Source organism: Aspergillus sclerotioniger (assembly GCF_003184525.1).
Source record: "Aspergillus sclerotioniger CBS 115572 chromosome Unknown BO94scaffold_18, whole genome shotgun sequence".
In the NCBI taxonomy this organism is placed as follows: domain Eukaryota; kingdom Fungi; phylum Ascomycota; class Eurotiomycetes; order Eurotiales; family Aspergillaceae; genus Aspergillus; species Aspergillus sclerotioniger.
In genome coordinates this window covers 728,175-747,645 of record NW_020291008.1, presented here as the reverse complement: position 1 = coordinate 747,645, position 19,471 = coordinate 728,175, and the positions used below count along the sequence as shown (strand labels likewise).

Here is a 19,471-nt window from a genome sequence, read left to right as displayed (position 1 = left end):
AGGGTTGATCCCCGGTCCAAGTGAGTCACCGAACAGCCTCATCAGGATATGAAGGAGAGATCTGGATAGAGTGAGCTTTCGATCTCAAGCATCCAGTCATTGTCCATTCTCCGTTTCTCTTGGACTCCACTGCACCACCCGTGATGAATGCTCTGACCGATTATCAGACGGAACCCATTGCCATTGTGGGAAGCAGCTGTCGGTTTCCCGGCGGCGCCAGCTCTCCATCCAAGCTCTGGGACTTGCTCCAAGACCCCTACGATCTCCTGCGGGAGATTCCTCCATCCCGATTCAACCCCAAAGGCTTCTATCACCCCAACGGCGAATACCATGGCAGCACCAATGTCATGCAATCGTACCTCCTGGAGGAAGACCCTTGCTTGTTCGATCACCGCTTCTTCAACATTCATCCGAAGGAGGCCGAGTCCATGGACCCCCAGCAGCGGTTACTGCTGGAAACCGTGTATGAGGGCATCGAGGCAGCAGGTTACTCCATGCAGCGTTTGAAGGCATCCTCCACGGCGGTCTTTGTGGGCCAGATGACCGCGGATTACCACGATGTCCTGCTCCGAGACGTGGACAGCACCCCCCAATACCTTGCCACTGGTACCTCCCGAAGTATCATGGCCAACCGAGTGTCCTACTTTTTCGACTGGCGAGGGCCGTCAGTCACCATCGACACCGCATGTTCCTCGAGCCTCGTGGCCCTTCACCAGGCCGTCCAGAGCCTGCGATCCGGGGAATCATCCCTCGCCGTTGCTGCCGGTGTCAACCTGATCCTGGGTCCCGAATTGTACATCTTCGAATCGAAACTACATATGTTGTCTCCCACAGGACGATCCCGAATGTGGGATGCGCAAGCCGACGGATATGCGCGAGGAGAGGGGGTGGCCTCGGTGATCCTGAAGCCCCTACGACAGGCCATTGCAGATCATGATCGGATCGAATGTATTATTCGCGAGACGGGCGTCAACCAGGACGGACGCACCCCCGGCATCACAATGCCCAACGCTGCGGCCCAGACCCAGCTGATCCGCTCGACCTACGAGCGATGCGGCCTGGACTGTACCAAGCCCGAGGGCCGCTGTCAATATTTCGAGGCCCACGGGACTGGAACCCTAGCAGGCGACCCCGTCGAAGCCAAAGCCATTCGCGACGTCTTTTTCCCAGTCGACACGGCCGGGGCGTCCGAGCAGGAAGAGTCCCTGTATGTAGGGTCTGTCAAAACTGTCATCGGTCACCTCGAAGGCACGGCAGGACTGGCGGGAATTCTCAAGGCGTCCCTAGCCCTGCGGCACGGTGTGATACCGGCGAACATGCACTTCCAACGGCTGAACCCGGCCATCGAGCCCTATTATCAACACTTGGTGGTACCCACCGAAAATCAAGCATGGCCAGCTGTGCCTGGCGGAGGTCCGAGGCGAGCCAGCGTCAACAGCTTCGGCTTTGGAGGGACCAATGCACATGCCATCCTCGAGAGTTGGGAGGAACCGGACCCCCAGCTCCGAGCAACCCCCACGGCATGTGGTCCACTGACTGTATCGGCGCACTCCGAGCGGGCTCTGGAGGTGGCCGTCTCGTCGTTAGCTCAGACATTGCAGCGGCAGACTTTGGAGGACTTTTCCGACCTCCTCTGGACTCTCCAGACCCGGCGTACAGAATTCCCTTACAAGGCCAGTTTTTCCGGCTCAAGTCCCGACCAGCTCGTCCAGCGACTGCTTGATACAGGCCCCGGAGCCATTCGAGCCATCAGTGTGACAGATCAGCGACCTGTCCGGATTCTCGGAATCTTCACTGGACAAGGGGCACAATGGCCGGCGATGGGTGCCAGTCTGTATGCACGGTCCAGGCAGTTCCAGGAGTGTATTCAGGCGCTGGACGCCTCCCTTGCCTGTCTTCCAGACTCGCCCGACTGGACCCTGGCTTCTCAACTGCAACCTACGGCTGATCCTTCCCGGGTACATGAGGCAGCCATCTCACAGCCCCTGTGCACGGCTCTTCAGATCGGCCTCGTGGACCTTCTTCAATCCTCGGGGATCACATTCGGTGCCGTGCTCGGCCATTCGTCCGGCGAAATTGCTGCCGCCTATGCCGCAGGCCGCCTCACTGCAGATGATGCCATTCGGATCGCGTACTATCGTGGAGTTCATGCCCACCTGGCGTGCGGCCCAGATGGACAAGCCGGCCGAATGATGGCTGTGGGTATGAACCTGTCCGACGCGCAATCGTTTTGTCAAAACGAACCACTGCAGGGTAGGATCTCAGTAGCTGCCAGCAATTCTCGGTCCAGTGTGACATTGTCCGGCGATGCGGACGCAATTGACGTTGCAAAACACCTCCTAGATGACGAGAAGCAATTTGCACGCGTGCTCAAGGTCAACACCGCTTATCACTCCCACCACATGGAACGCTGTGCCACGCCATACCTGGAATCACTGCGCCGCTGTAACATTCAGGTCAAACCTGGTCGGGAGGAATGCCACTGGTTTTCCAGTGTGCATGGGCGCGATGGACGCAGCATCGACGACTCGGACAATCTTTGGGGGCCATACTGGGTGAACAACATGGTTCAGACGGTTCTTTTCTCCCAGGCCCTGGAGCGTGCTATTACCGAGGAGCACTGCTTTGATCTGGTCCTCGAACTGGGACCGCATCCTGCCCTCAAGGGACCAGCCACGGAAACCATCAAGACCCTTACCGGTGTCGACTTGCCATACACTGGCCTGCTCAAGCGAGGGGACGACGATTTTCTCATCTTCTCTGACGCCCTAGGTTTCATCTGGAAACACTTTCTCTCCACTCGACCGGTGGTAGACTTTGCCGGATTCCGTGCTGCGTGTGTTGGCCGTGAAGCCCCGGTACCCTCGGTGTCTAGGGATCTACCAAGCTATGCTTGGGACCACCAGCAACCGCTGTGGAAAGAGTCATGGAAATCGCGCGAGTACCGCACTCGTGCACGCCCGATTCATGAGCTTCTGGGGACGGTCAGGACACACGGCGATCGACAGGAGATGCGCTGGCGCCATGTCATGAGACTCCAGGAGATGGACTGGCTCCGGGGCCACGAGTTCCAAGGCCAGGTCTTATTCCCCGCGGCAGGATACGTATCCATGGCGTACGAGGCCTGTATGCATCTGGCGGGCGAGTCGTCAGTGCAACTGGTGGAGCTGATGGATCTCCGCATCCAGCGGGCAATCACCCTGGAGGAGGATTCCAGCGGCGTGGATGTCTCATTCGTCATTCGCCGCGTTGCTAGGAGCGACCATTCACTCACAGCCGAATATACCTGCTACAGTTGCGGAGTCGACGGCAGCGTGACCGAGGCCGAAAAAACCAACTTCTCTGGTCGCGCCATCATCACCCTCGGCAGCCCTAATCCCGCGTCCTTGCCCCCACGATGTCCTCCTCAACTCCCGTTGACTTCCCTGAAGCCGGCCCGACTGTATGCCTCCTTGCAGGACATCGGCCTCCGTTATTCAGGTCTTTTCCTCGTGGACTCCGTTCGCCGCCGACTCAACGTGGCTACCGTCACCATGCCACGCCAACAGGCCTCCCCCTGGAGGGTTCATCCCGCCACGTTGGACGCCGCGTTCCATGGGTTGTTCGCCGCATTCTGCGCTCCCGGAGACAGTCGTTTGTGGACGTATTACCTGCCCACCAGTATCGAGAGGGTGGTGATAGGAACGCCGTGCGAGCGCGTCTCCCGACACGAATCCTCAGGGTTGCTGGTAGCGGACTGCCACTTGCGATCTGCCTCAGCTAAGATCATCTGCGGCGATGTCGATATCTTCTGCGAGGCAGACGATCATCCAGAGATCCAGGTACAGGCCATTACGTGCTCTTCCTTCGCGAACGTATCCCCCCAGGACGATAGGCTTCTCTTCTCCCATACCGTTTGGCAACCGGACATATCCACCGCCGTGCTGTCTGTCGGCCATACGGAGGCGTCCCCGCGCGAGCATGCGCTGGTCGACCTCTGTGAGCGAGCCTCGTACTTTTATTTGCGTCAGCTGCGACAGACAATCGCGCCAGAGGAGATCCCGGCTATGGAATGGCAGTTCCGGTGCCTGATGGATTGGACACGCGATCATCTGCTCCCGATGGTAGAGTCTGGCCGTCACTCTCGAGTGCGCCCCGAGTGGGCGAGCGATACACGGGCTGATATCATGGCCTGGACGCGCACGCACCCAGGGCAAATTGACCTAGAGATCATCGTTGCCGTCGGAGAGGCTCTCCCCGCCATCGTCCGTGGAAAGGTTCCCATCCTACAGGTGATGATGGAGAATGACATGCTTAATCGACTCTACAAATTCGGTCTCGGGTTCGACCTCGCCAACGAGCGTCTCCGGACTATGGTATCGCAAATCTCCCATCGATACCCCCGGCTTCATGCGCTCGAGATCGGTGCCGGTACGGGTGGAGCCACAGTCAATGTCTTGCAGGGGCTGTCCAGCCAGTTCCTGTCGTACACATACACTGATATCTCGCCGGGGTTCTTCGAAAAGGCCCAGTCTATGTTCCATGAGCACCGCGGAAAGATGCGATTCAAGACGCTAGATATTGAGCGAGATCCCGAGCCCCAGGGCTTTCCCCCGCATTCCTTCGACGTGGTGATCGCCTCCAACGTCCTCCATGCGACCAAGAGTCTGGCAGACACGATGCGTCATTGCCGCCAGCTACTCAAGCCCGGCGGATACCTCCTCCTTTTGGAGATCACGAGCAACACGTTGCGCCCCCAGTTCGTCATGTCGGGCTTGCCGGGCTGGTGGTTAGGGCGTGCCGATGGCCGGCCCTGCCATCCAACCATCACGGAGGCGCAATGGAATGTCTTGCTGGAGGAAAGCGGATTCTCGGGCATTGATACCGTGTGTCGGGACTTTGATGACCCCGACAAGTACATGTGCTCGGTGATGAGCACGCAGGCCGTCGACCACCGGATCAGTGCTCTTCGTCTCCCTCTGGCGTATCCGGATACCATTCCTCGCATCGGTCACCTCCTGGTGGTGGGTGGCCAGGGGACACTGGAATTGACTCGCATCGTCCAACGCCTGCGAGGCATTCTCCGCCCTTTTGCTGAGCATATAACTGCAGTTGCAGAGTTAAACACTGTGAGCGCCTCCAACGTTCCACCGGACAGCGCGGTCCTCTGTCTGGCGGAGCTGGACCAGCCCACCTTCCGCGACATGACAGAGGCCCGGTTCCAGGGCATGCAGACGTTGTTTGTCCAGGCCAAGTATCTTCTGTGGATTACGCACGGCACTCGAGCAGACAACCCATGGGCCAACATGCTCGTGGGCATGGGACGTTCCGTGCTTCTGGAGTCACCCCACGTGTGTCTGCAGTTCCTCGACCATGATGCACCGCACGCGCATCCCTTCCAGTCTGCCATGTTGTATGCCGAGACGCTGCTCCGGATGGTGGCTCTGGATCAGGACGGATTCAAGGATATCCTCTGGAGTAACGAACATGAGGTCGTGCTGGAGGAGGGCGCCACGCTGATTCCCCGCATCCTTCCAGATGAAGCCCTCAACAACCGTCTCAATGCAGACCGTCGGCTCATCACCCAGAATGTCTCCGCAAGGACGACGACTCTCGAGCTGATTCCCACTGAACCCAATTCATTCGCCCTGCACGAGGTTCCGGGCCCGGCAGTATCTGTGAACCCTGACCTCGTGGACATTCAGGTCCAGTACTCAGCCCTGATGCCCTTTCTCACCCAGGAACAGTGCCCGGCTGTGGTCAGTGTCGGGACGCTGGTTGCCTCAAACCGTGCCGTGCTGACCTTGTCGGGGTCTAATCGCTCCCGGCTGCGCGTGCCGAAGGCCGATGTCTTTCCCTTGGGGGGACCGTCGCCGGATGATGGGATGCTGCAGTATCTGATGCGACAATTGCTGGCGGAGGTGATCCTGGAGGGTGAATCCAGTACAGATGGCACCATCTGGGTGCACGGTGCAGATGACTACCTCGCACCTGTCCTCGAAGCGACAGCCAGGACAAGAGGTATCCCCGTGTTCATGAGCACCTTGTCACCGGATGTCGCGCAGCAGACCTACATTCACCCCTACAGCACGGAGCGGGATATCGGCCGGATCAAACCCACCCGAATCCAAACCCTAGTCCATCTCGATAGCAAACGTTACCCTGCTCTCGATGTTCACCTGCGCCGGGTGGCACACAATGATGGGGCTAAAGTGCGAGAGATCCCGGTCTATCGCAATAACACTCCGCTTGCTATACCAATGGACTGGGTCACACTACGTGCTTTCGCCAGCCAGTTCTGTCAAAGCCCTGATCTAAAGCTTGATGTCCCAGCAATCGGCTTTCCCGGCCCAGTGCCGGTGCCAACCCTAGTCCAGGATGCTGGTGAATGGGCCGGTCTACAGGTCATTGACTGGACAGGACCTTCCACACTACCAGTGCCGGTCCAGCCCCTGGACGCACGGGGTCTCTTTGCGGATAACAAGACGTATTTCCTCGTCGGTCTAACGGGGGAATTGGGACTGTCTCTATGTCACTGGATGGCCCAGCACGGGGCTCGGTACCTGGCGATAGCCAGTCGGAATCCACAAGTCGATTCGATGGAAATCTCCAGTTTAGAGCGCGCCGGGGTCCAAGTCCGCGTGTTCTCTCTGGATATCACCGACAAGGCCAGCCTGCGCGGCGTCTACGAGGACATTCGCGCCACCATGCCCCCGATTGCGGGCGTGGCCAATGCTGCCATGGTGCTCCGGGATCGGTCGTTTGACAATATGACCTGGACGGACTTTGAGGTTGTGCTGCGGCCCAAGGTCCAGGGCAGCCAGAACCTGGACGAGCTCTTCTCCGACACTCCCCTGGACTTCTTCGTCCTCTTCTCCTCTCTGGCCTGCGTCATTGGCAACCGCGGCCAGGCCAACTACGGAGCCGCCAACATGTTCATGGCTACTCTCGCTGCTCAGCGGCGCAATCGCGGCCTCGCGGCCTCGATCCTGGACATTGGCATGCTTCTGGGCGTGGGCTATGTGGCCCGCACGGGGGAACAGTACGAAACTCAGTTGAAGCGCTATCGCTACATGTCCTTGTCCGAGCCGGACTTCCACCACATGTTCGCCGAGGCTGTTCGCGCTGGACACCCCGACTCAGACCATCCTCCCGGCTTGATTACAGGGCTGGAACGGACCAATTTGTCGCGGGAGGAGGCAACTGCCCCATGGCATCGGAACCCTCGGTTTGCGCATTATACCTACGATGACGCGGAGGAGTCCAGAAACGGACAAGGGGGGCCTGCTGGCGAGTCCCGCGCGCAAAGCTCCTCCGCTCAGAGCCTGCGGACCCAGTTGGCTCTCGACGTGGATCACGATCAGGCGCTCGGCATCCTGGAGGCTGGGTTTTCAAGAAAGCTTCAACTTATCCTGCAGGTTTCCGACGACAGCATCGATCGCGTGCGGCCCTTAATGGACCTGGGGATTGACTCCCTCGTGGCCGTGGAGATTCGCTCGTGGTTCCTCAAGGAGCTGGCTGTCGACATTCCTGTGCTTCGCGTTTTGGGTGGTGCCTCCCTGTCGGATCTGTGTAAGGATGTCCTGGCCAAGCTGCCCGATTGGAATCAGGCTCAGGCCGCATTGTCTCCAGCCCACGCCTTGTCCGCTGGTTCGGGGACGGCATCCAACTCGGACGCTATTGAAACCCCTGCCGAAACTGACTCGGAAACCTCTCGCGACGACGAGCCCGGGGCTTCTCCATACGAGCGGACGGGTGAGTTGACTCATGCTCAGGCCCGGCTCTACTTCCCCAGTGTTTTTCTACAGGATAAATCCACTTATAACGTCGTTTTCGCCGGCACCCTGCACGGTGCCCTGGAGATCGACCGTCTGAAGGCGGCGCTCCACCTCGTTTCCCACACACATGAGACCCTACGCACCTCTTTCTACATCGCCCCCGGCAAGGGTACCGCCACCCAGAGGGTGAACTTGAAGTCGGGGATCGTCTTGAAGCAGAAACACATTTCCGACACGTCCGAGCTGGATGCGGAACTGAAGGCCTTACGAGGGCACGAGTTTGATCTGGAACAGGGCCAATTGATGAAGGTGGTTGTGCTGACCTCGCCGGACTCGGTGCATCGGATTCTCTTTGGCTACCATCATATTGCCCTCGACGGGGTAAGCTGGCTCCTCTTCTTGCAGAACCTGCACCAGGCATATACTGCACGAAATCTGCCTTCTGCGCCCCAACAGGTGATTGATATGGCTGTCAAGCAACGAAACGAGCGGGTGCCGGCTCGCCTGGGAAGTGAGCTGCGTTACTGGGCTGACCGATATGCCGGTTGCCTGCTGGAGCCCGTACCCTTATTCCCTGGGGCTCGGGTCAGTTCTCGCCAGATCCTCACGGCGTACGACACTGAGACCTTCGATATCCGTCTCGACCATCAGCTGGCTCAGGTGGTCCGCACGAGAAGCTCCCAGCTACAGATGACCTCGTTCCATTTTTACCTGGCTGTTCTGGCGGTCTTGGTCACACAAACCTTGGCCGTGGACGATTTCAGCATCGGCATCATGGACGCTAATCGCGTGGATCCGCTTGATTTGCAGACGCTGGGATTCGTCCTCAATCTCCTACCGATACGCTTTCAGCCCGAACCCCATCAGCCCTTCACCACGCTGGTCCGTCAGACTCGTGACCAGGTGTTAGGTGCATTGGCGAATTCGCGCGTGCCCTTTGATCTCCTCCTGGAGCATCTCCAAGTGCCCCGATCCGCTCAACACAGCCCGCTGTTTCAGGTGGCCTTGAATTATCGCATGGGGGACTCCTATCACACGCCACTTGGCGAGGGTTATATCGAATGGACTCGCGCACTGGGTTCCGGGAATCCGTATGACCTGACTGTCGACGTCACCGAGACTCCCGAGGACGTCACGTTGGTGTCCTTCACCACGCACCGATATCTCTATGGGCCCCGGGAAACCCGCCAGCTAATGCAGTCCTATCAGGCCTTGTTGGAGCAGCTGGTTGCCGACCCGTCGATTCCCATCTCTCAGCCCTCCGTCACCATTGACCCTCCCCGAGCGGTCCATCAGGGTCCCCCGCTGGCAGTTGCCTGGCCCGAGACTCTCGCTCATCGCATCGAGGACATCTGGACCACCCACGCGGAGTCCACCGCCATTATCGACGGGTCTGGGGGGGTGTTGACCTACAAGCAGATGGCACGTCGAGTTATGCAGATATGCCATGCTTTTGAGGAACTGGCCATCCCCCACAACAGCTACGTGGCCATGCTGATGCACCCCGGCCCGGATGTGGTCTGTACTCTGCTAGCCATCATGCGCCTGGGCCATATCTACGTGCCCCTTGACCTCCGCAATCCCCCGGAGCGCTTGAGGGCCATTGTCTCAGATTGTCAGCCAGCGGTGATCATTGTCGACGCGGCGGCCGAGCAGGCCCGTCATCTGGCAAGTAGCAACATCCCCGTCGTCGATGTCACGCAGTTCCAAACGGCTGGTCTTGGTGACACATCGATCCCCAACCGTGCGGTGGGCAGCCAGCCTGCCTTTGCCCTCTACACCAGCGGCTCGACCGGACAGCCAAAGGGTGCGCTGCTGACACATGCCGGCTTCGTCAACCAGATCGCCGCCATCACAAGCCTCTACGACGTGCACCGCGAGGTCGTGCTGCAGCAGAGCTCGCTCGGATTTGACATGTCGCTCGAGCAGATGTTCATCGCTCTAGCCAACGGCGGCACCGTCGTGACCGTCCCGCAAGAGGCCCGCGGAGACCCAGCCCAACTGGCCAAGCTGATGCTCACCCACAGCGTCACCTATACCGAATTCGTACCCTCGGAGTACTTGGCCCTCCTCAACTATGCCGCAGCAACCCTTCGTCGCTGCGTCTCATGGCGACTGGCCTTTTCCGGGGGTGAGAAGATATCTCCTCAGCTACGCCGCGCCTTCAGGCGTCTAGAGCTCCCGGACTTGCAGCTCATCAATGTCTACGGTCCAACAGAGATCACCTTGTCCTGCAGCCGGGGTCTGGTGTCCTACTCTACCGACGGCGAGGATGAAACTTCCGTGGGCCAGATCCTACCCAAATACACAGTTTCCATCTTGGACGCCTCCCTGCAGCCAGTCCCCCCGGGCTCTCCAGGCGAGATCTGCATCGGGGGCATCGGGGTGGCGGTGGGATATCTTAACAAGCCCGGGGAGACAGCCCGTCGCTTTGTGCCCGACCCCCTGGATTCCTTGATGACTGTCTATCGTACCGGAGACCAGGGCCGCATGGCAGAAGACGGGACCCTACACTTCCTGGGTCGTCTGGACGGCGACAGCCAAATTAAGATCCGGGGCATTCGCATCGAGTTGGAGGACATCGCCCAGACTATCCTGGCGCAGGCGTCCACGACCCTCCTCGACGCAGCTGTGTCCGTTCAAGGCACCGCGCAGGCTCTAGTGGCCTTTGTTGTCTTCGTCCCTGACTTTGCCCCGTCAGACCGGACGGCCTACCTCGAGGAGCTTCGTCAGCGCCTGCCTCTTCCCAGCTACATGCGTCCGGCCTGCCTGGTCCCCGTCGACGACCTGCCCCGGAACCCTAACGGGAAGAGGGACCGTCGGGCCATCGACCAACTGCCCATTCCCATTGGGTGGTCTCCAACCCCAGACTCCGGTCTGACTATCCTAGACGAGACGGAACAGCAGGTCAAGAGGGCCTGGGAGGAGGTCCTACCACCGTCATCCACCGCTCATGCCTCGCTCACCATTGGGCTCGATACCGACTTCTTCCAGGCGGGGGGAAACTCACTATTACTTCTGCGTCTCCAGGCCGTACTAGCCACGACCTTTGGCACGTCACTGGGCCTGCCCGAGCTGTTCCAGGCCAGTACCCTCCGCGGCATGGCCCAACGCCTCGCCTCGTCCTCTACCGTCACCAGCACCTCCCTCATCGACTGGGATCGGGAGCTCAACTCTCTCTGCGATGGTCTCCCGAGCACAGTCAGCGCCTATCAACCCACCAGCCGTGACGACCAGCTGATCGTCATCCTCACCGGCGCGACGGGGTTCCTGGGCCGCCACCTGCTGCAGCAACTAGTCGATCATCCCCGCGTGCATCGCGTTCACTGCATCGCCGTCCGCAAGCATGACACCCGCCAATCCCTGTCAGTCCGCAGCCCTAAAATAATCATCCATCCCGGCGATCTCCAGGACCGCGACCTCGGCCTCGCGGCAACCACGCAACGCACCCTCGCCAACACCGCCCATCTGATCATCCACAACGGCGCCGATGTCTCTTTCCTGAAGACATACACCACCCTCCGACCCGCCAATGTCCTATCGGTCCGCTCACTAGTGGAACTTGCCCTCCCGCGGACTATCCCCATCCACTTCATCTCCACGGCCTCGATCGCCCACTTTGTCCCGCACAACGACCTGGACACGCCTCTCGCCGAGACCTCCGTGTCAGAGTATCCCCCGCCGGCGGACAGTCCGGATGGCTACGCCGCGTCCAAGTGGGTCAGCGAAAGCTTCCTGGAACGGGTATGCCAGGACCGAGGACTCCCGGTGTGCATCCATCGACCGACCAGTCTCGTGGGCGTTGGGGCGCCGGCCACCGATCTGATGGCAAATCTGGTGCATTATTCCGGCTTGCTGAAGGCGGTTCCGGCACTGGATGGGGAGACTGTGGGCGGGGCGCTGGACTTGGTGCCGGTGGGGGATGTGGCTGGGGAGATTGTACAGATGGCCGTGGAGTTGGAGTTGGGGTCAGAGGCAGTGTCGACGGTGCGGTTCGTGCATCACTGTAGCGAAGTGAAGATTCCTCCGTTTCGTCTGAGGGAGTATCTGGAAGAGGTACATGGGGGGGTTGTGTTCGAGACACGCCCGCTTGAGGTTTGGATTGAACTGGCTCGCGCGCAGGGATTGTTGCCCCTGGTGGCGGATTATTTGGATAGTATGTTGGGAAGGGGACAGCGGGTGATGCTGCCGGTGGTGAGACGGGGGTGATATGTTGAGTGGTTCTTGTGTATATTTTATTGTGTGGTGGTTTTTGTTCTGTAGGGGTTTGGGTGATAGGGTGTGCATCTGGAGCAGACCAGGATATGTCTAACGTGATGCCTACTTGTTTCAGTTTTATTTATGACCAAACGCTGCTCTTTGTCTACATGTCTAGTCTCAAAGATATACAAGTTCTGAGTTATATAGAAACGATTAGGGTTTGGTAAATTTTGATTCAAGTGAAAATAATAGAAATGTAGGTGTTTATTATTATAGGTCTAAGGATACTTTTATTGGATTAATGACACTTTTAATAGTGGTCTATCAACCATTAATAAGAAAAGAACGATTTAAAGTACGGAGGGTTGCTTCTGTATAGAAGAGGCAGGTGATGCAGACATGATTATAACTCTAGTGCGCAACGTCTGCCCGGAGTGCGAGTTTTTGATCTATATCCCATATGTCGCACTATTATCGCAGCTGCCATGTCCATTGTATCTCCATTGCACTGTCCGATTGACTCGTCTCGGACCATTTTATATCATCCGACCGACCCCCGAAACCCACCGACAATCCACCGACCGTCTCATTCCTATAAAGACAACACACCCATACACATCCCTCATTCCCCCATCATCCACCCATCATGGGAAACATTCTGTCATCCTGTGCCAGAGACCAGGCCAAGAGTCGGGGCTCCGACAACACCACCCCTCCTCCCCCTTCGTGGAAAGCCCTGACTCCCTCGACTCCTGCAACCAGTCAATCTCTTCCCCGTCCCCTCAGCAACGAGAAGAAGCCCCTGGAGGAAACCCTCGCTGACATTCCCATTCCCATTCCCGATCGATACCATTCTGAACCGCACGCAGTCCGCATCATCCATGTCGGGGCGGGTGCGGCCGGCCTGTTTGCAGCCTACAAGGCCGAGCGAATGCTGACCAACTACGAACTGGTCTGCTATGAGAAGAACGCCACCATCGGGGGGACCTGGCTGGAGAATCGCTATCCAGGCTGCGCGTATGCCTTTTTCTTCTTTCCTTCCAGCCCTCATCAATGCTCACTCGTTCTAGCTGTGACGTTCCCTCCCACATTTACAACTACTCCTTCGACCCCAATCCGAACTGGTCTTCCTTCTTCTCCCCCAGCGAGGAGATCCAGGCGTACTTTGTTCGCTTTTACGAGAAGCACCAGTTGCAGAAATATATGCGCTTCAATACTACCGTGCGCGGCATCGTCTGGCACGATGCCAAAGGACAATGTGATCCCCCCCAACCCTCCTGGAAGGCATCATGTCATTAACACAGTTCCATGCAGGGGAGGTCGAATTAGAGCGCAAGGATGGCTCGCGATTCACCGATTGGTGCCATGTTCTAATCAACGGAAGTGGTGTTGTCAACAAATGGAAATGTTGGATCCCTCCCTCCCTCCCTCCCTCGCTCGCTGCCTTCCACTAACCCAACCCAACCCTAACAGACCCCGATATTCCCAACCTCGAGCAATACCGCGGCACCCTCGTACACACAGCCAACTGGGACCCAGACATTCAATGGAAAGGCAAATCCGTCGCGGTGATTGGCTCCGGGGCCAGCGCCGTGCAAGTTCTACCCCAGCTAGTCGATGACGCAGCCTCACTGGTATGCTTCGCGCGTAACCCAACCTGGATCATCCCCAACGTGCTCAACGTCGACCCCGTGCATCCCGCCGGCATGCCCGCCGCTGCCTACGGCAAACATCACTACGTGGCCGAGGAACTGCAGCTCTTCCGCGACAACCCGCAGGCACTGCTCGCCTACCGCAAGCAGCTTGAAAGCTCCATCATTCACCTATTTCCGGGGTTTCTGCGCGGTAGTCCGCTGAATGAGATGCTCAAGCAGCAGATGCGTCAAGTTGTTGAGGCGCAGCTCGGGGGCGAGGGTAATCGGGGCCTCCGGGATGCGTTTCTCCCTACCTGGTCCCCAGGATGTCGGCGCATTACCGTATGTTGATTATTATATTCCACGCCCACGAGGGTTCAGAGTTCAATACTAATCACAGTCACAGCCATCTGACACGTTTTTACAATGTTTCCAAAAACCCCGTATGTCTACCCCTTCCCCCGATAAGAGACACATATCAACCAACCCTAATACTAACGATGCTAGACGTGACCCTCGACCGTAACCACCTCGCCAGCTTCACTGAACAAGGTCTCCGAACAGCAAACGGCACCGAGTACAAGTTCGACATAATTGTCTGTGCCACGGGATTCGACATTCAATTCACGCCCCATTTGTAACCCCACCCCCCATTCCTCCTCTCTCCCTAACCACCCATCTCCTAACCAACCAACTAACCAACCAACCCAGCCCCGTCATCGGCCGCAACAACACCCCCATGCAACACGAATGGCGCGAAACCCCCAACCTGTACCTCAGCATCACGGGCCCCAAATTCCCCAATTACTTTGTGATCAACGGACCCCGCGGGAACTGGAACCAAGGAAGTACCTTACCATCTGTAAGTCCCCCCTTTCCCAGCCCTTACCCCCACACACTTTGCTCCAAGGTCCCCTTCCCACCTAACCTAATCCCTCCCAGCACGAAACCCAAATCAGCTACGCCCTGCAATGCGTGCATAAAATCCAAACCGAGCATCTCCATTCCCTCGAGGTGCGCCAACACCCCACCACCGCTCTCAACCGATGGATTGATGCCTGGCATGCCCAGAAATCCATCTGGGCGGAACCCTGTCGGTCATGGTATAAACGGAATACGGCGGATGGGAGAGTCTATGTGTGGTGTGGGAGCATGCCGCATTTGTTGAAGTCGTTGAAGAGGCCGCGGTGGGAGGATTATCGGATTAGGTATTGGGAGGAGGAGGAGGAGGAGGAAACGGGGCAGGGGAAGGAAGGGAATATGTGGGCGTTTTTGGGCAATGGGACGACGGTCTTGGAGGAGGGGTTTCGGAGGGGGTTGGAGGTGGATGTGGCGCCGTATATTAGGGCTGAGGATTCGGAGTGGGATGTTGAGATGTTGTTACCGCCGGTGGTGGAGGAGGTGGAGGGCGGGTCTGGGTAGGTTGGGTTGCTATATATACTATACTATACTAGTGGTAGCTCTGATGTATAAGGGGATTAGCATATGGAAAGGATGACTATCTAGACAGGAATTCTAGCCTCTTTGGTAATTTTCCCACCTGTAAGACCCACCTACCAAAACATATATCTCTGTTTCAGAGTCTTTAGACATAAAATGTCATTCTACGTATTACCATGAAAGGCATACCCCCAGGGCAATGCAATACCAATATATTAATCAACCCATCTAGTAAACACACACGCACACACATACTCTCTCTGTCTGTAAAGACAAACCCAAAATCAATCACTCCCCTCTTCCACCTCCCTCCTCTTCTCCTCCTGCAACCCAAACTCCGTCTCCAGATGTTCCCGCATCGGCACCTCCTTCAACACAAACGCCACCAAAAACCCCAGAAGAGCAAACGCGAGACCAACATACCACACAATGCGCAGGCTATCCACATACACGCCCACCACAGCGGCCTTGACCCTCGGCTGATCATTCAGGGAGGTTATGAAGGACTTGGTGGCCAGCTCGTATGCACCCCCGTTCGCCAGACGAGCTTGTAAGTCTGGATCTCCGCTCAACCTCGACGGAAGTAACCAATTGACTTGGCTATTAAACACTGCAGACGGAATAGCCACGCCCCAGATGCCGCCCAGACTGCGGAGAAAGGCCCATGTGGCTGTGGCGACGGCAACGTCAGCCTCGGACAGGGGCGCTTGGAGGGCCGGTAGGGTGGTTGTGAGGAGAGTGCCGACGCCTGCGGCGCCGAGGATCTGAAACCCGACCCAGTCACCCTCGGAAGAGGAGGCGTCGAGGAGGGTGAAGAGGCCGCAGGTGATGACGAGGAAGGCGAAGCCGACGAAGTGGAAGGGTCGGTAGCGGTTGATGGTGGAGAGACCGCCGCCGGCGATAATGGCGAATGGGATGCCGGTTACGGCGCTGGGGAGGAGGTCGACGCCGGAACGGATCGGGGAGGCTTCTTTCACGGCTTGGAAGTAGACGGGGAGGAAGTAGGTGATCCAGTAGGTGAGCATGGCGTGGATGAAGGTGAGGCCGAAGGCACCGAGGGAGGTGCGGTTGCCGAAGAGGCGGAGGGGCATGGTTGGTTCGTCGGTGGGGAGGAGAGTCGAGGCTTCTAGGGCCAGGAAGGAGATGAGGCCGAGGAGTCCGAGGATCAGGGGCACGAGGGTGCGCCAGGAGGACCAGGGGTGGACGGTGCCGCCCCAGGTTAGGGCTAGGAGGATGGCGACGACAGAGGCGATGAGGAGGGCGTTACCGATGAGGTCGACGCGGCGGAGCATGTTGCGGATGGAGTCTTTCTTGTAGTTGACGTGGAGGAAGGGGACGAGGAGGAGGAGTGCGGCACCGCAGATGGGGAGGTTGAGGTAGAAGATCCAGCGCCAGGTGACGCGTTGGGTCATGAGGCCACCGATGACGGGGCCGAGGGAGAGGGCGACGGCGAAGACGGAGAAGATGACGCCCATGTATTTGGGCCGCTCGCGGAGCGGGAGCAGATCACTGACGATGATATCGACCAGGACGTTGATGCCGCCGCCGCCGAGGCCTTGGATGGTACGGCCGGCGATGAGGGCTCCGGTACTCTTGGCTGATCCTGAGACGGCGGAGCCGACGGCAAACAGAACGACGGAGAGAATGGTCAAGCTGCGACGGCCGAAGATGTTGGCGGTTTGGCCGTAGAGGGGTTGGAATGCGGCCATGGTGAGCATGTATGCATTGGAGATCCACACGTAGGAATCGCCCGAGTTCAGGTCCTGGACGATGGTGGGCAGGGCCGTGGAGATGACGGAGGCGTCTAATGCGGAGAGTAACGAGGTGACGGTGAGAGCTGCAAATATGGCCTGTTCCGGGTTAGATGTGATCATGTAGCTGGGAGACGCTTAAGAAAAGCTTACCCAGAACCGCCAGCCTTTTTTAACGGGTGGCGGGTTGTCCATCGGCGGGGAAGGAAGGGATTTTTTGGACATGATGAGTGACAGTGTTACTGAATTACATGGAGACCAGACCGATGCTTGGGATTCACTTTTATACGGACTTGATGCAGGGATCCTACCTGAGTCAGGGCTGAGTGGGGCACCTGACATTCTGACACCAAACCGGGTGGGTTCCCTGACTCAGGAAGCAGGACGGTGATTGGTGGGTCCACATTCAACATCTGAACACGAAGCAAAGTAATAAAATCTCCATAGGAGACAGCTGCAATGCTATATTGATGACAATGGAAAATGTTTGATAATTATCTACTATCTTCTATAATATATTCATCTGGTGCGCAGATTCTTAGGCGATGGTACTGTCTAGATGCAGTTCACAGGTGCGGTGGTGGATATATATTTTGCAACAATAAAACTGTTGGGGTATGGAACGAGCTCTATTGAGGGGAATCAGTTCTTTGATTTTATCACAGCCTGCTGACTGTCACCGATTAATAATAATAATTAGACTTTCTGTTATATCGTGAGCAGCTCCAAGTGTATTCCCTCCTGAGCACAGAATGTATACGTAATCTCCAACCCGGTCTCACACGGTCCCCTTGGGATATGTGTATAAGACAATGCCTCGACCCTCTGCCATATCGGAATCTGTTCCATGCACTGTACCATGTGCTCTTCCCCCGCCGCCGCCTCTTCAATTTCAATTACCCGCTGCACCACCCTGGCCGTAGTGATGCTATCCCAAGCCCCCTCCCGGATGACTTGCCATCGCAGAATACTCAACACCTCACGACGAACAGTAGGATGCCGGCACTTGACCCCGATTATGTAAAGAATGGGGATAAGTCCGATCTCTGGCGTAAAAGTCGGCTTTGACGATCCCGAATACCGCTGATGCGCCGCGGATACCTCGCCCGCTAGTGCGACGCATTGCTGGAACAGGGGCAGGAGATTGTCATACTCCATTTCTCGGCCAGGTCCATAATCATTGAGGAGAATCCATGCGATGGTATGTTGTAAGCGCAGGAGTGATACGAGAAGGTCTGACTCCGACGGGCTGCCTTGTTGCAGGAGGTTTTCAAAGAGACCCAACCACGTTTCTAACTGCCTGAGAATATTGTCATTGTGTGCAGAATGTAACGGCGGCATCGTACCCATCAGGGACATTTGTTGATCGGTGTTGCGCATTCTCATTACCTGAGCGACGAGAACCTGGAGATGGTCGGCAGCTTGGTCGAGTGACTGAAAGGTACTGTCGAAGGGCATGAATGTGTCTTGGATGTTGGCTGGAGTCCAGTCAACCAGAAACATGCCGGCCTGCATGTCAAGACGACGGATCTGCTTGGCGACCTGGCAGATAATCGCATGAACTCCCGGGGATTGGTTATGGCAGCTGTTCAATGTAGCGCTGTCAATGTTGTGTGAGAGTGCCACACCTCCGCGCAGGTGCTTCAGTGCTTGCACATTGTCACCCGCCAGATGATCGAAGCAGGTAAAGAGATAACAGACCAGAAGTGTAACAACTCTTGTTTCGGCGCTGTCTCCAGCTTCCGGGTTCAGCAGAAGTTGAATGGCGCGGTTATAATGAAGCAAAGGAGCCTTATCCGGTAGGTACACCTGGTTGTTAGAATGACGATCCAGGTAGATTTGGTGCATCAAGGCCAGAGCCATGGCAGCATGTCGCACTGATGGGACTGTCTGGGCAAAGAACATGAGAGTCTGCCGCCATAGTTCACAAGGCCGGTATTCATTTAGGTGCTTGATGGATATATCTTGGAAGAAGCACATTATGTCTGCCTGTGTCCCAGTCACTGGTAAGATCATAAGAGATCCAAGGTTCTGGGAAGTGAGGCCATTGGATTTTGAGTGCCATTGCTCTGACTCGTGCGCACTAATCGTGGTACAGGAGTAGCAACTGTCGCTGCTATCTGCTCTGTTGATCTCCTTGTGAGGATGAGTTGATTCAACCTCGGGCTTCTCGACCCTGAATGCGAGAGGCATTTCACTATAGCCATCGCAGGTGCGACCGGTAGAAACGCATTTCACGCATGAAGGTCGAGATTGATCGCATTTAATGCGTCGTATCCTGAGGGCCGTCAGTTCAAAATCTTTGAATAAAATTGATCGCTCGTAGCAAGACGTAGAGTCAAGACATACTTGCAAGTCTTACAACCTAGTTTTGACTTTGAAGAAAACTTGCGAGGCTTTTTTCTCCAGGCTTGATTGCCCGGCTTCGTGTTCTTGTTCTTCGTATCATCCATCATGGTTGCGCCCCGTTTCAGGCAAAGGTCAATTTTGAGGCCACCGCCTGCGTGCGTTGGCTTGTACAAGGAGCTTATGGACCGATGAATGTTCAAGATGATGATCTGTTCTTCAGGAAGTTATCGCCAAATACTTTGCGGTAGACAGCGTGAGAAAAATGGGGTACAGAGTGCCTAACCGAAGCTTGGAGAAAGACCACACCTGATGGGCCGGTTCGTACATAAAGGAGAGTTTC

At 57.0% G+C, this 19,471-nt stretch overlaps 4 protein-coding genes across 4 annotated transcripts; 2 read left to right on the top strand and 2 right to left on the bottom strand.

Moving 5' to 3' along the window:
• Window positions 1-143: 143 nt before the first annotated feature.
• BO94DRAFT_599437 (polyketide synthase) lies at window positions 144-11,966 on the top strand (the record flags this gene model as incomplete). The annotated part of the gene is made up of 2 exons (XM_025616322.1): window positions 144-5,242; window positions 5,744-11,966. 2 exons carry the CDS (start codon window positions 144-146, stop codon window positions 11,964-11,966), a joined length of 11,322 nt encoding a protein of 3,773 aa, XP_025466372.1.
• Window positions 11,967-12,603: 637 nt separating this feature from the next.
• BO94DRAFT_599432 (flavin-containing monooxygenase) lies at window positions 12,604-15,013 on the top strand (the record flags this gene model as incomplete). The annotated part of the gene is made up of 8 exons (XM_025616321.1): window positions 12,604-12,974; window positions 13,028-13,215; window positions 13,272-13,364; window positions 13,431-13,933; window positions 13,998-14,034; window positions 14,099-14,228; window positions 14,303-14,453; window positions 14,534-15,013. 8 exons carry the CDS (start codon window positions 12,604-12,606, stop codon window positions 15,011-15,013), a joined length of 1,953 nt encoding a protein of 650 aa, XP_025466371.1.
• A 244-nt stretch (window positions 15,014-15,257) lies between these two features.
• BO94DRAFT_519510 (MDR family MFS transporter) lies at window positions 15,258-17,013 on the bottom strand. Its single transcript, XM_025610073.1, has 2 exons — window positions 16,936-17,013; window positions 15,258-16,881 (listed from the first exon to the last, which is right to left on the bottom strand). The coding sequence occupies exons 1-2, from the start codon at window positions 17,005-17,007 to the stop codon at window positions 15,316-15,318; spliced, it is 1,638 nt and encodes a 545-aa protein (XP_025466370.1). The 5' UTR covers window positions 17,008-17,013; the 3' UTR covers window positions 15,258-15,315.
• Window positions 17,014-17,490: 477 nt separating this feature from the next.
• BO94DRAFT_468604 (Zn(II)2Cys6 transcription factor) lies at window positions 17,491-19,238 on the bottom strand (the record flags this gene model as incomplete). The annotated part of the gene is made up of 2 exons (XM_025608258.1): window positions 17,491-19,060; window positions 19,132-19,238. 2 exons carry the CDS (start codon window positions 19,236-19,238, stop codon window positions 17,491-17,493), a joined length of 1,677 nt encoding a protein of 558 aa, XP_025466369.1.
• Between the last annotated feature and the right edge of the window lie 233 nt (window positions 19,239-19,471).